The 15899-nt window shown below is 42.9% G+C and overlaps 1 protein-coding gene across 9 annotated transcripts in view; it reads left to right on the plus strand.

Annotated features, from left to right (window-relative positions):
• The window catches only part of ank3a (ankyrin 3a), a 114353-nt gene that overhangs the window by 69875 nt on the left and 28579 nt on the right, over positions 1-15899 (plus strand). For 4 of the 9 annotated variants that reach the window (XM_029752555.1, XM_029752561.1, XM_029752559.1 and 1 more), the window contains 9 exons: positions 131-229; positions 972-1070; positions 1374-1472; positions 1826-1921; positions 2841-2913; positions 3138-3194; positions 7076-7199; positions 13068-13170; positions 14791-14897. In XM_029752555.1, the coding sequence (XP_029608415.1) occupies positions 131-229; positions 972-1070; positions 1374-1472; positions 1826-1921; positions 2841-2913; positions 3138-3194; positions 7076-7199; positions 13068-13170; positions 14791-14897 (857 nt within the window). Of the gene's footprint in view, positions 1-130; positions 230-971; positions 1071-1373; positions 1473-1825; positions 1922-2840; positions 2914-3137; positions 3195-7075; positions 7200-10025; positions 10038-13067; positions 13171-14790; positions 14898-15668; positions 15702-15899 lie in introns of all 9 variants that reach the window. The other 5 variants (XM_029752563.1, XM_029752560.1, XM_029752554.1 and 2 more) reach the window with 4 other exon arrangements.

Raw genomic sequence — 15899 nt, forward strand, 5'->3', positions numbered from 1 at the left:
AACTATCCCTGTGACTCTTTAAAAACAAATATGAATAAGAGCCATTGCTTTGACAAAGCTATGATACCCCGCGCCATGGAAAATGAATTCTAAATGTGTGTGTGTGTGCGATTGCGCGTATCTCTTTCAGAGCGGTCTCACACCTCTCCACTTAGCGGCGCAGGAGGACAAAGTCAATGTGGCGGAAGTCCTGCTCAACCAGGGGGCGGACGTCGACCCCTCGACAAAGGTGAAGGTCACACTGTTTCCACGGCAACCATAGGGAACAGACTGTACAGACTATCACAGTGAAAGACTGTGGGACAGAGAAATGCCCTTGATTTCAACTCTCCTTGTCAATGATAGACCAGGGGTTGTAGATGGTTAATTCATGTGTTTAGAATAGTGATAAAGACCCACAACACAATGAAGTTACAGACATAATGTATTGATGTTGCGTGTGTGTATCTATTGTTTCCACCATTCTATACACTGGTCGATAAAATGTTGAAGGAAAGATAAACACCTGCCCCCACACACACTTGGCTGCAGCACTGTGTTCTCAGGTGTGGGATGAATAAAGGATTAGAAGACACCTGAGTGGCAGGTGTTTGTGTCTGTATGTGCGTCACGACCAGTAACCTCCCCTGCTTGATGCAGCAGACTGTCCATCGGCTGCTCACGTTCACTAGACAGGGACACAGACAGAGAGAGATCTGCAGTAGCACAAGGTTACACACTGTGTTGTGCTGGCAGCACACTGGTTTACAGCCAAGGCTGTTCATTCATTCATATTTTCTATCAGGTCTCTATTAGAGAAGGGTTATGAAGTTCTTGTTGTATAATAGGATTTTTGTGTCACACTTGTGTAAATGTAATGTTAGTTACTTCCTGGTCACACAAGGGCTGTGATGTCACAGGACGAGAAGTAACAAGCTCACATCTTCCTTTCTTCTCTTTCTCTCTCGGTCCCTTGCCCTTGGGTAAAACAGATGGGATACACTCCGCTGCATGTGGCTTGTCACTATGGCAACGTCAAGATGGCAGACTTCCTCATACAGAACCAGGCCAGAGTTGATGACAAAACAAAGGTAAACAACTGAAAATCTGTCCCATGTGGTGTTCATGTAAGCTGAGCTTATTTACCTTTGTCAGTTTGTGTATTTTTTGCTGGCTCTACCTAACACTCTCTTTGTTTTGGTACAACTCCCTCCTTCCCTCTGACCCTCACTCCCTCTCTCCCTCCGTCACTCTCTTGCTATCCTCCTGTTTATATTTTCTCCCTCATGTTTTCACTTTGCACCCCCCTTTCCCCACTCCCCTCAATTTCTCTCTATCTCGTTCTTCCTCTCACTATCATCCCTCCCTCTCGTTTTCTCTGTCGCTGTCTGCAGAACGGCTACACGACCCTCCACCAGGCGGCGCAGCAGGGCCACACCCACATCATCAACCTGCTGCTGCAGCACGGAGCCTCTGCCAATCAGCTGACCATGGTGAGTGAGGCATGATGGGAAAACCTGCTGTCTCAGCAGCTCTCATCCAGAGGCCTGGATCAGCAGGGCTACACAGAGCAGCAGGAAACATACAATAGTATACAGTACATACATAGTAATGGACACACACACACAGGCACACACACACACACACACATACACTAAAAACAGACTTCTACACAGAAACACACACACATACATATACAGTATCATTGTACATTCACAAAGCACAGAAATACACACCCACACACAGCACTAAATACACACCCACACAGCACGAATGTTGCCACACTAACAAAGTAAAAACAAACACATATTACAACCTAGATCATTTCTTTCCGCCCTCTTCGCAGAACGGGAGCACAGCCTTGTCCATTGCCTGTCGTCTTGGTTACATCTCAGTGGTCGACACTCTCAGGCCAGTGACTGATGAGAATCTGACCTCTGTGGTAAGACGCCATGCCATGTATGTCTCTCTGTCTGTCTGTCATTGTCTGTATATTTAGGTTTCTGTAGGTTTGTTTGTCTGTCTGTTTGCCTGCTCGTCTATGTATTTTCATGTGGACCAGTGGGGCCTAGCCCCAATGTTACAGCTTGTCTTTGGCCAGTGAATATTGCTTCTGGCGCTCAATTTGACTGTAACTCATGAAATGGAGAGTCCACTCACCTAGCATGAACACAGGCCTTTATCTCAACTGACACCGCAGCGGTGGAAGAATTGATTTGTGTTCCATTGCTGTACAGGTAGTAGGTGTTGATCACAGGTTCACACACCCAAACAGTAGGCCGGGTACCACTATTTAGGCAGTTTGCAGTACATAGCATGCAGATCTCTGCGTGTGTGTTATGGTGACGCAAAGCAAACGGTCGATTTGCATTCCTAGTGGATGAAAAAACATGCCAATCCAGACTAGTGGTCTGTCTCCATGTACAGGATGTGTTATCTGACCATGTGCTTGCAGTTCACTAACCTCGTGTGTGTATCTGTCTGTGAGGATCTGAAAGTACATAGTAAATGAATAAACATTTGTTTATTGCTCTAATGACATGGGGCCGAATCCGAACATGAGGTGTGCACATTGTGTACAACTCAAACCTTGACATCACTGGATGAGTTACTGTATGCGTATCTCAAATTAGTACTTGGCCCTGAAACGGTATACAAGAGTAACTGCATGTGATTCCAGGAATGCTCTCTCACATGCTTAACTGTGTGAAAAGCCCAGGTTGAATATCCTGTTGCTCCTCAAATAGATCTGTCGACGTGTCAGGAGGGATTTAATAATAGTGACACCCGGGGCCAATCAGGGGCCAATCAGGGGCCACTGGGCACAGTAGCATTCATCTGCATTATTCTTTTATCAACAGACTGCGACAGAAAAACACAAAATGAACATCCCCGAGACCATGAACGAGTTTCTGGACATGTCTGACGATGAAGGTATGAGTATAAGTGGTTGATATGACTGTATCAAAACTTCGCTTATAACCTAAGCCGTGCATTACCCCATAAGCTGTGAGTTGACCGGTTGGGGTTAACCTGTGTTTTGTGTATTCAAGGCATGTGATTCATATAGTATGCGTGGCTGCATCTCATATTAGTGAAAGTGTGCCATTTGATGCCTTATTAATATTCCATTAACTGTATGTATTCAAATCACACAGCTAAGGCTAATGCGCCGGAAATTCTCAATGACGACTGTATTTCAGATGTTGACGAAGGTATTTGCCCCATTTTTCTACGCAGTAGTTTTGTTTTTGTTTCACTCTTTTCACGTAACCCCATTCCTTCACCTCACCTGTTGGAAAGCTAACCATCTCGCCATCATTGCTGATACGCTGCTTCACTGACTGTCCGCTGTTGCTAGGAGTTTGCCTGGCAATCTGGAACACGCTAGCCAGAACCCACCTCTTTCTCTCTGCTTCCTACACTGAAATGCAGCTTTCTCTGAGTATCTTGTTTGATCCACGTATAAGTAGTTGACGTCACCAGATGTAAATCAGCAGAGAAAGTAAGCCTCGGACACAAATTACATTTGTGTTTGAGCTTTTGGACTTTTATTTTGCTTGCGATAAGATACTGTTTGTTTGGTGTGACTTATCCACAGCCATTCTGGTTACACTGCATGTAGCTAAGTATTCGAGCCCCAGAGCAATTTGTGCTTTGAGGGACAGGCCTTCCTTTTACATTTTGTTTTTATTTTTACATATTAGTCATTTAGCAGATGCTCTTATCCAGAGTGTCTTACAGTTAGTGCATCTTAAGATAGCTAGGCGGGACAACCACATATCGCAGTCATAGTAAGTACATTTTCCTTCAATAAAGTAGCTATCAGCGATGTCAGAGCTAGAAAAGGGGAAAAAGCGAGTGTCAGTTCACAAGCCTTTTTGGGGGGGGTGATTCTGTGGGGTTATTGACTCTTGAAAAATACAGACTCTTTGAAGAGGTAGGGTTTCTGGTGTTTTCAGAAGATGGGCTTCCTACTGTAGTAACGCTGAGTTTCTCCACATTCATTATGGTGCTTTTAACTTTGTTGCCATGGTTACGTGGTATTTCAATATCTTGGGTAAAAATACAGTAATAAATTACTATACATTACTTGTAACTACACAGTTACACTACTTGTAACTAGTAAAGTGTGTGGGACAAGTGTTGCTACAGGTTACCGATCTCAAGTTGCACTCTTATGCTGAGTGTTTGAATACCAATGTATCAGTAGTTGTTAGGAAAAACGTTGTTATTCATTGCTTCAAAAACACTGGGTGACAACTGAAATGCACTGGAAAAAAGTTAAATCTAAGCAAGCCTAAATAGCTTATATTGAGTGATAAGTTGTTTTTTTCTTACCAAGCTAAATTATCCAATGTCATTGACTGTTAATATTGAATTTTTTTATCTTAAAAAAGGCTTAATACAAGAAATGTATCTTATTTCAAGATATTTTTCAAGATATTTTACCTTACCTTAATACGTTTTTTCTATTTTTTATTTAACCTTTTTAACGAGGCGGGACAATAAGACAATTTAAGATATTTAGTCTTGCTTAGATTTCACTTTTTTGCAGTGCATTTCAGTTGTCACCCAGTGTTTTGGAAGCAATTAACTGACACTAGTGTAAAATGGATACATTTGTCCATGGAGCGTTGCTTAGGTAACTGTAGAGAGTGGTGTGGAGTTTCTGTGTCAGATGATACTGCTGGACTCAACAAGTTCCACACACTCACCTGCTGACTGACCAGACGTGGTGCTTACTGTGTCTACATCGGGGCTGATAAACCCACAATGCAATGTTTACTGCTCTCCATGTTCAATGCTTTCCACATTGTAATGGCCTCTCATACAATACTGTAATGCTATAATCAAATTGGTAACAAATAGTTTACCTCATGTCAGCTGTTGAGGTTATCCTCACAGTTTACTACATTGCTCTATGGCCTTAGGTGTAAGATTGACAAAGGTAGATATGGTCCCGTGTGGCTCAGTTGGTAACGCACTTGCAATGCCAGGGTTTTGGGTTTGATTCCCACAGGGGACCAGTACATAAGAGCACAAAAATGTATGCACTCACTACTGTAAATGGCTCTGGATAAGAGCATCTGCTAAATGATAAAATATGTAATGTAAACTCTATGCTGAAAACCTATCCTCTGGGAATGTGTCATTGACAGTGTTACTGAATAATGGTGTTACATCTGACCATGCAGTACACCAGTAATCTGTCCACAGTGCATGCCATCTCTCAGTCACTTTATGGAGGGCAATCCAATTGGCCATGACAGGTCACTCCTGTCCTGCTGTAGTCAGAGTCTACGCATTCCTTAGATCACCCTGTCTAAAAGAGATCACTAGTCATGATTTTAGCCTAATCCTCCCTAACAACCAAACTATATAAATATGTTGATTTAGAGGAGTAGTGGTTTAGGGAGGTATATGTAGGCTACTTTCTTTGAGAGACAAAAAGATGAACCAATTATCCATTTTGGGGGGCAGTTTTGGTCCACCCATTTGGATTGCAGCCAGATTTCCACTGTCCACCCCCTCCCCAGAAAAAAACCTAGTGGGTTGTCCGTTCAGTCTCCCCAAACTGTTTATCCTGTGTCCTAAAATAAGTATTTGTTTACATTCTGGATTACACTCAGATTACTGCGCAACAGACAAACCACAAACATTATTCAAACGCGACCTCTCTATCCCTCTGCCACTGTGTTTTCGGTGCAATTCAGCCTGAATTAACGGAGATGCTATCCGGACTGGTGGACTTTCTCTCCAAATCCAATGATATGAGCTTTAGCTGAGCAGACAAGCCAAGAAACCTCTTATCTCGAATTTAAATGGCTTCTACTTTTACTTTTTCGCTCATCGATGTGATCTACCCGGAAAACTCACCCTAGTTGAAACTTTGTTTGCAGCAAGAGCGGAACGGCAGCGGTGCAGTCCGTCCCTGCACTAGCAACAACTGCTGCAGTTACAGTAGGCTTTCAGACAGTCCCTGGCTGGAAGGACAGACAAACGGGACAGTTCGGTTTCGAGTTCTTTCAGCCGCAACCACATGAATGGATCGGATTTTTTTTTTACGCCTCTCGTCTCTCTCTGGATTTATTGGTGGGAGTTAACTGTTCTGCAGATAATTGGAAAATAAAGACAAACACGGGACTATATTAAGAGTGGTAACGGACATGGCTGTTTTTCTATGTAAGTCATAAAGGCCATATTTCATGGAGAAGTGCTGTCGAATGGAGGTGATACAGGGAACTGGTGCATAAAGCCATTTCGTACGCAATCGAGTTATTGTAGGCTACAGCGTAGCTGAGGCGGGAGAGAGCGGTGGGAGAGTGAGCTGGGAGAGAGAGAAGAGAATCGCTTGCTTGCTATGACGTACAGTATAGCCTTCAGTACTGCATTGGCTTTGAAAAACATTACTCACCTTTGACGTTCTACAGTCAGTGTGTGAAAGCGAGCGTGTTTGAAGGAACCAGTGTTGCAATGTAGCAAAGAGCTGTAACGACATTGTAGCCCATCCGAGCAAAAGTGCGGCATTATCCGAGGTACTGGGGCTGCCGGGGGGGGCTGCGGTGGAAGATTGATGTGTTGCAGGCCGGGGTCGGTCAGAAGGGGGAAAGGGGATACATTGTCGCGGCAAGGATTGCTGTTTTTTTTCGTCTTGATAATCTAGGTGCTCTTGCTGCTTGAGTTCTGCTAGCGTTTAATTACACCCAGCGTTTTTTGGCTTGAGTGTCAATACAAACTGCGTTTGGTTTTACCCGACAGAAGAGCTATGCTGCAAGTAGCTTTTGTCTCCAAGCTAGTGGACTGGACTTCGTTAGTCTATGAATAGATTGTAACGGATTTATTACCATGTCATTCATTTCAAGTAGCCTAGACCTATGAGTGTTGATGCTGCTATTTAGCTTCACTATAGCCCAATGAGTAGACTACCAACTGAGCATCGGGCCTAGTACTCTGGCCCACTAGTTATCAGAGCGACACTGATGAGTTATCCAAGGCGTTATAATGAAGTGGTGGTAAGATTTTTCTAGGAGTACTGCAACACTCTTCTTGCTCGGATTGCCTTTGAAGTAATGATTGGGGACTTTTCCACCAGGTGAGGATGCAATGACCGGCGACACTGACAAATATCTAAGGCCCCAGGACCTCAAGGAGCTGGGGGACGACTCTCTCCCGCAGGAGGGCTACATGGGGTTCAGCATTGGAGTCCGCTCAGCGAGGTATGTGACACTATTATGACATTATATGCTCTTGACCGCGATGTCATGTTTGGAATTGCCAATGCGTTTGTTTATCCTATACACACAGGTTTAAGATGTGCTGATATGTTGATGATACTGTATGGGGAGCAGTGGAATTGTAAGAAGTTGTGGTGAGCTAAGTGTCCTTCATAGAAACATATGTTATGAAGATGTAATAGAGACGTTATTAGCACTTGGTTCAGCATGACATCATGACTCAGCAGTTTGAGTATTTTACGGGCCATAGAAAGACTATTGATCAATGTCACTGATACCTACAGTATACGTATTGCCTTTGGTCAGATATGTGTACGTTTTTGCCCACTACAGTATTCAGAGAGAGGATGGCCAGCTGTAGGCTAAGAGTTGAGTACCCAGTAGAAAACTAGCAAGCTTGGGTGAAAATACATAATCACATTAGATGAGTATTGTGTAACCCACAGCACATCATTGGCCATCTATTGTGGAGGCCCTGACAGCTGGCAAATGCATGGGGATGGTCGACTGACTAAAAACAACGACGGTGTCAGGCAGCAGCACACTATGGGGGGAAAAACTGCCTAAAAACAGAACCACTGTTTTACAAATCAAGAAAGAGGAGTTAGATCAGCTTTTAGGCTATAATGGATGGTGTGAGATGTTTAACACGTCATTTCAATATGAAGCGTGAACTCATTTCAGCTGTTCCTGGTTTGATGGATCAAGTCCGGGGGTTTGAATAAGGCTGTATTACTTTTATCATCTCTAGAGAAGCTTTTGGAAGTTCATGTCACGAGTTCCCAAAGCCATGTGACAAATGTAGTGACGGCTGCTTAGTCAGTAAAAGTTAGTGATGATGTCTAAATCAAGGACTTTCTCCGATAACGTTTTGCGTCTATAAACTATGTCACCATGTACTATCCTGTATACTGTGCTATGATACACCTGTGAACATTATGTTGTTATTTGAATCTCAAAGTAAACTGGTTGAATATGTGTGGTGAAAAGATATTGCTGACATGATTCTTTGCCGTGCTGGAAATGTTCTGCTTTTGTATTGATTGGTTAATGTATGGTGCCGAGCAGCTGCTTTCTTTTCCCCTTACCTTTCTGTTTATGACATTGGCCTTGCATGGTTTGCTCTTGGACTGGGCCACACACTAGTCTATACACACACACACACACATACATTCGTAAAGTATTCAGACCCCTTCCCTTTTTCTACATTTTGTTACGTCACAGCCTTATTCTGAAATGGATTAAATAAAAAAATGTTTTTACATAAGTATTTAACCCCTTTGCTATGAGACTCAAAATTGAGCTCAGGTGCATCCTGTTTCCATTGATCATCCTTGAGATGTTTCTAAAAGTTGATTGGAGTCATTGGACATGATTTGGAAAGGCACACACCTGTCTATATAACGTCCCACAGTTAACAGGGCATGTCAGAGCAAAAAACAAGCCATGATGTCGAAGGAATTGTCCGTAGAGCTCCGAGACAGGTTTGTGTCGAGGCACATATATGGGGAAGGGTACCAACAAATGTCTGGAGCATTGAAGGTCCCCAAGAACACAGTGGCCTCCATCATTCTTAAATGGAAGGAGTTTGGAACCACCAAGACTCTTCTTAGAGCTAGCTGCCTGGCCAAACTGAGCAATCGGGGGGAAAAGGGCCATGAACCCGATGGTCACTCTGACAGAGCTCCAGAGATCCTCTGTGGAGATGGGAGAACCTTCCAGAAGGACAACAATCTCTGCAGCACTCCACCAATCAGGCCTTTATGGTAGAGTGGCCAGACAGAAGCCACTCCTCAGTTAAGGCACATGAAAGCCCGCTTGGAGTTTGCAAAAAAGCACCTAAAGGACTCTCAGACAATGAGAAACAAGATTTTCTGGTCTGATGAAACCAAGATTGAAACCTTTGGCCTGAATGCCAAGCTTCACTTCTGGAGGAAACCTGGCACCATCCCTATGGTGAAGCATGGTAGTGGCAGCATCATGCTGTGGGGATGTTTTTCAGCGGCAGGGATTGAGAGACTAGTCAGGATTGAGGGACAGATGAATGGAGCAAAGTACAGAGATCCTTGATGAAAACCTGCCCCAGAGATCTCAGGACCTCAGACTGGGGTGAAGGTTCACCTTCCAACAGGACAACAACCCTAAGCACACAGCCAAGACAACGTAGGAGTGGCTTCGGGACAAGTCTCTTTATGTCCTTGAGTGGCCCAGCCAGAGCCTGGACTTGAACCCAATCGAACATCTCTGGAGAGACCTGAAAATAGCTGTGCAGCGACGCTCCCCATCCACCCTGACAGAACTTGAGAGGATCTGCAGAGAAGAATGGGAGAAACTCTCCAAATACAGGTGTGCCAAGCTTGTAGCGTCATACCCAAGAAGACTCGATGCTGTAATAGCTGCCAAAGGTGCTTCAACAAAGTACTGAGTAAACAGTCTGAATACTTGTGTAAATGTGATATTTCAGGGTTTTTTTTTACATATAAATGTGCAAAAATTTCTAAAAGCTGTTTTTGCTTTGTCATTATGGGGTATTGTGTGTTGATTGATGATGGGGGATAACAAAATGTGCAGAAAGTCAAGGGGTCTGAATACTTTCCGAATGCAGACACACTTTCCGACACAGACACAGAAAGAAAGACTATAAGCCCAGGCTTGGAGCATACCCCATGCAAAAGCAGAGCATCAATGTCACATGAAAATAAAAACACCTCTCTGCTTGGACTTTTTCAAAATGCTTTGCTCTTCACCACTCTCTTCTACTTTCCTTTTCCTTTTTTTATTTCTTGCACTCTCTGTTTCTCACTCTAGCCCTAGGATCAGGTAAGAGCAGAAAGCACATTTCACCAAACATATTTCCCTCCCCTGACTCATCCTCTGTGCATTGTGACTCCATGAACCATAGTCAGTCTTTCTGGTATACTTTCTCTGAGTTTATTGGTGACTTTATTTGGGAAACCTTTTTTGAGCTCACTAATATTTTTCATCACCTTATTTTCTCATCAGTCAATATAAACCCCTCATCATTTGCAAATAAAGCAAGTAATATTTAATACAAGTTATGAGTAGAGTACATGAGAAAATGAATGTGACTGTTTTGTGTTATGTCTTAATAATGACAGGTGCTTTGGTTAGAGTTGATTAACCCATCTTTTTGTATGGTGTGGTTCAAGGTGACACCCTCCCCTTTATAATTTCTTTGAAGGTGTCACTTTATGTAACTTCCAGGGATCAATATGTTTCAGTCCATTTTCAATCAGTATCAATCAAACAGTATTGCTTATAATCCTTAAAATGACCCATTCTGGTATGCAGAGATGGAAACTTCAAGGCCTCAATGGCTTGTTGTCTAAAAATCCCGCATTGACCTAACTGACCGACGCGTATACACACACACACACACACACACACACACACACACACACACACACACTTTACCTTGGATCTATATGATGAATGACAGAGCAATCATCCGCACAACCAACTCTTTAAACTGACACAGATAAGCAAATGTTAACTTTCTTTCCTGATCAAATAACACTGCTTCATCTTAAAATGTAGGCTATGTGGAGAGACACAGAGTGAAATAGAGATGGTGAGAGAAAGCAGAATGCATTGAGAGAAATAGGCAGTGTTTAGAATAGCAACGAGGGAAGGGGTGAGGGATAGAGGCAGATTGATCAAAGCCACTGAGAGGCATGAAATGGTACAGAAAGAAGCCGGAAGGAGAGAGTAAGGGGGGAGGGAGGGAGGGAGCGAAGGAAAAGAGAGGAGACTTCTGGTAAGTGCACCCATGAAAATGTAACTGTGATGCAACTCTGCACAAATAAAACAAAATGGAATTGAATTGGCAAGAGAAAGATTGGGGGAGAGGAGGAAAGAGATGAAGGGGTAATAAAGAGGGAGGGAGGATAATTGTGAAGAGCAAACACAGGCAGCAACACAGAGAGAGTAGGCAAAGCAGGTTTGGGATGCCAGACCATTCAGGCTGAGTGGAGTTGCTTAGAAACTTCAGCTGCAGTGTTGAATAAAGGGCTTCTCTCTGTGCTGAATAGCATGCTCACTCAAACACGCTGAGCTCTGCGTTTTTGCGCTCCCTTTCTCCACACACACACATACACAGTGCAGTCCCACACTCGTGACTAGGTTAAACACACATTTATTCTAAAAGAACATGGCTACATTGTTTAAAGGCCCAGTGCAATCAAAAAACGTGTTTTCCTGTGTTTTATATATATTTCCACACTATGAGGTTGGAATAATTCTCTGAAATTGTGGAAATTATGATAATGCTCTTTTAGTGTAAGAGCTGTTTGAAAGACCACTTGAAATTTCTGCCTGTTTTGGTGGGATGGAGTTTTGGCCTGCCTGGTGACATCACCAGTCGGTAAATTAGTTAATAGACCAATAAGAAAGAGTTCCAAACCACTCTGTCAATAACAGCTAGTTTTTCACTCAGATGTGTTTTTTTACACCCAGACGACTCTCAGAATTTTTTTTTCTCCCACTCAGACCACTCCCAGACATTCCTAGCAAAATTCTTGATTAAGAAATTGCTCTTCGCTAACAAGCTATTTTTGTTACTGTTTGACCATTTTAATTAAAAACAATCACATTAAGGTACTTAATTGTTAACCAGAAAGGATTTGATAGTTGGATAAAAAAAACGGCTGCGTTGGACCTTTTAAAACAATCAAGTAAGAAGAATTTGAGAAAAAGCCAAAGGGGAGCAACCAACTGCATTCAGTCAGTATGTCTGCAACACTAGGAACACAGCACAGCACTGCAGAATGCATTCAGTCAGCAGAATGCATTCAGTCAGTATGTCTGCAACACTAGGAACACAGCACAGCACTGCAGAATGCATTCAGTCAGTATGTCTGCAACACTAGGAACACAGCACAGCACTGCAGAATGCATTCAGTCAGCATGTCTGCAACACTAGGAACACAGCACAGCACTGCAGAATGCATTCAGTCAGCATGTCTGCAACACTAGGAACACAGCACAGCACTGCAGAATGCATTCAGTCAGCATGTCTGCAACACTAGGAACACAGCACAGCACTGCAGAATGCAGTAAGACAGAGGACCATCATCTCTGTAGCACCCAAACTAACACACATAAATAATACACATTTGGTGGGTGCTTATATTTGTCATATTTCACACGTGCAGGTGTGTTTTATTACGGATGTGTGAATTGCCTGCCGCCCTACCTGCCGATCCAAGTCATTTGAGAATTTAAAGACACAGAACTTTGCCCGTCCTAAAACAAATATTTAATTGAATGAGCTACATTACTTTAACTGAATACGAAATAGGATTCTTCAAAGTAGTTTGAGATTATTTTTAGGGACCGTTACAACTAAATCTTTATTTAATAACCATAACGAATCTGGATGTTTTAGTTATTGAATTGAGTTAGTTCCATACTTTATGTAGTGTATAGTTACCACCTTATTGTTTGTTAGTAGATCAAAAGTGATTCTTCATCCTGTGTCCTCTCTGAAACATCTAGTCAGACTCTATTTGACCTCTTATGTCTGTGTTTGTGATAAACAGACACACCTACAACTCCTTTATCTCTCTCTCTCTCTCTCTCTCTCTCTCTGTTAAAACTGACTGACCTCACTCTCATTTCCATCTCTGAATAACTCCTACCTATGCGTCTATCCCCAGCTGTGGGACTCTAATCTTGCTCTGCACTATATACGGTACGTTGTACAGTGCGATTCAGTTCCCTGGAGGTTGCATGTAGTAATGGATTTGTTTTACTTTTGCTTTTCTTTTGGTTTGGGCCTGCTGTTCATTGTCACCCGCTGTGTTGCGTGGTAACATTTAAACACCCCAGCCTCCGCTCCTTCAGTTCGGATAGGTCCAACACCCTCAACCGCAGCTCCTACGCGCGAGACAGCATGATGATAGAGGAGATCCTCGCCCCGACCAAGGACACGGTACGTCCTCCTAACATTCCTTTAGTCCTTTCTTGTATCTCTTTTTCTGTGGTCTCTCTCTTTTGCCTCTCTTCTCCTCGCTCTCTTTCTGGGTATTGCATGAGACGATTAACATTTTTATGTGAACTCTGAGATGGGGTCAATGATGGATTTGGCCTCCACCTGGATTGTGGTAACAGTTTATTTCCAGTGCCTATTTTGGGCTTTTTTGTTATTTTGGTTTATGTTGAGCACTTGTAGTGCTGAGTCCATGTAGGACATTTTCTGTAAGAGCTGTTTCAAGCTTCCCTGTGGCCACTGAAGGTTTCTATCTGCCTTGGGAAAACCAAACTGCAGTGTCCTGATTTGTCCTGTTTTGGTGATCGCTGTGCAGGATCTAAAACAGGAACATTAACCTGATGTACCGTAAATAATATTTGCAACTTCACTGACATCATGTTCGACAAACAAATTCCAGAGAATCGTGACTATAGAAGCGAAAATATGCACAACTTCCACTACCTCTCTTGCAATGTAAGCAAAGATGTTGGGTGAAAGAGGAGCCTTGTATTGGAATGCGTGTAAAATCTTGTTTTCTCAAATAGTAAAACATTTGTTTCCTCAAACTTGGTCGTAAAAACGGATTAAAGCGACGTGTCCTGTGCTTTTTCCACGGCTTGAGGCATCATAGAACACTCTGTCGTTTATCTGTTTCATTATGGTGATCACATGTTGCATTCTTGGTGTTTTGTGATGTTTGTGGCACTATCAGATCTACTGTCCAGAAATAAGATTGTCTTTATGAAACCTTAACAGGCCACTCTTTGCTAAAGACAATCTTGTGGTAAAAGCTACTGCAACCTCTTCTCCATGTATGAGTTGTTAGCCAATGACTGCCCACTGGGCACACATTGGTTGAATTGAAGTTGTTTCCATGTAATTTCAATGAAATACGTTGAACCAACGTGGAATAGACAACGTGTGCCCAGTGGGTAGGGACTGGTAGAAAAATCTCAAGGCTCTTCAAGTCCCATTTGTGATTTCTCATCTGCCCTCTAAAGCTTCAGAGTGTCTTTAAAGACCTTTCCTACTTGATTGACCCTCTCAATAAGGTACATGATGACGTTAATAGAGGGTTACCTCGCTCTGCTCATGCTCTATGACCATCTCTCTGGTTTCAATCATGTTTGTTTGTTTTAGCTCTGAAATTCTCATTCCATTCATTGGTCCTCATCTCAGTGAGGTAAATAGTTGTTTATTTTCCCATGCGACTTCTGGTCACTGTAAATTCCCATGATTCATTTTTGTACAAACAAATGATTGTTTCATTTGGACTTTTGCGACTTGTTGTGGTTAAATGGATAATCATATTTTGCATGTTTCATTGAAGTGTTGTTGAATGTTTTAGATGACAATAACATGTTTCTGTGAGACTGTATGAGTCCTGTTAGATCACTTGTCTGTAGGGCTAAGGTGTTTTATTCTCTTGTTGTGTGTTAGAAATGTAGACGGTCACAAAAGGTATCACTTCATCTGTCTGTCTGTAGATCAGTGAGTGTCACCGTCAGGTTAGCTCGTAAACCATTAAGTCTCCTTCATAACTCACCCGTTGACCCTCCTCCTGCATGTGCTCTTTCACAGCACCTGGCTGTAACCCGGGACTACGATGCAGAGTGTCTGAGGCGCTACAGCTGGACCCCAGACACAATAGATCACAGTAACACTGTGTCCAGCCCCATTCACTCAGGGTAAGAACCAGGCCTCTGCCAGACAGTCTGACACCCAGCCACGGTTAGCTCCAGCCATGCCAGACTACAGCTAATTCAGACACAGGAGAATGTTACTCTACATACTCCATTTCACCAGCCCAAGAAAGACCCAGCTAGCAGTTGTCTGCAGTGAAAAACTGTTATGAGGTTCTCCTTTCTGCAGTCTGTTGTGAAATTTTCATTTGCTGAGCCGCAGGGATGAATGAATAGTAATGGACTTACACTGTAGACTACATGATTTAGTTTTATTGGAAATGTACTTGACAGTCCAATGTCCTGCCCTGGGCTCAGTACAGATGGAAGATACCGTATTTAGGGTTTTGTCAGGGCTCATGAACCGGGGTTGAGTGGAAAGATGACGTCTTCCTTTCTAGTTGCTTTCATTTGAATACAAGCTAGGCCAATCGCTGTTGTAAAAGTGAACTTTGGTCTTTCAAATGAACCCTGCAGTGTTTGCTTAGAATTTCATGTGAAGTGCATATGATGAAGTGTATGTGCAGGAATCTGTCTTGTCCTTTTTGTTATACAATCCTTTTTCTGTTATCTGTTATGCCATAAGCGTTTATTCATTTCTACCCCTTCCAATGCCCTCCATTTTTCCAGTTCTCTTTGATTTCTGTCCCACCCTTTTCATCCTTTCCTTTGCCTTACATGACGAAATACGTCAGACCCTGAAAAACTAAATTGATTGTGCTGTATTACTAAAACAATATTTTTGCCTCCTGCACTGTTTTGGTTTTTATTTTGCAGCTTGTCCTCCCCGCTCCCTCAGTATGACTCCAGGTGATGATTGTGTCTGGTGATGTCACCGTGATGTCATAGTTTCCACTATTTCCTCTTTGCTCTCTGTGCTCGTGTCATCTGTGCGGTCTGGTCTCTCATCTGCGCTGTAGTACTAGTGATGTGTTTGGGATTTTCTCACTAAGGTGCCTCTGACATTGCATATATGGATAAAGCCCCTTGAAAATGTATGAGGAGGCC

The sequence above is a fragment of the Salmo trutta genome, chromosome 5 (genome assembly GCF_901001165.1).
Source record: "Salmo trutta chromosome 5, fSalTru1.1, whole genome shotgun sequence".
Taxonomy (NCBI): domain Eukaryota; kingdom Metazoa; phylum Chordata; class Actinopteri; order Salmoniformes; family Salmonidae; genus Salmo; species Salmo trutta.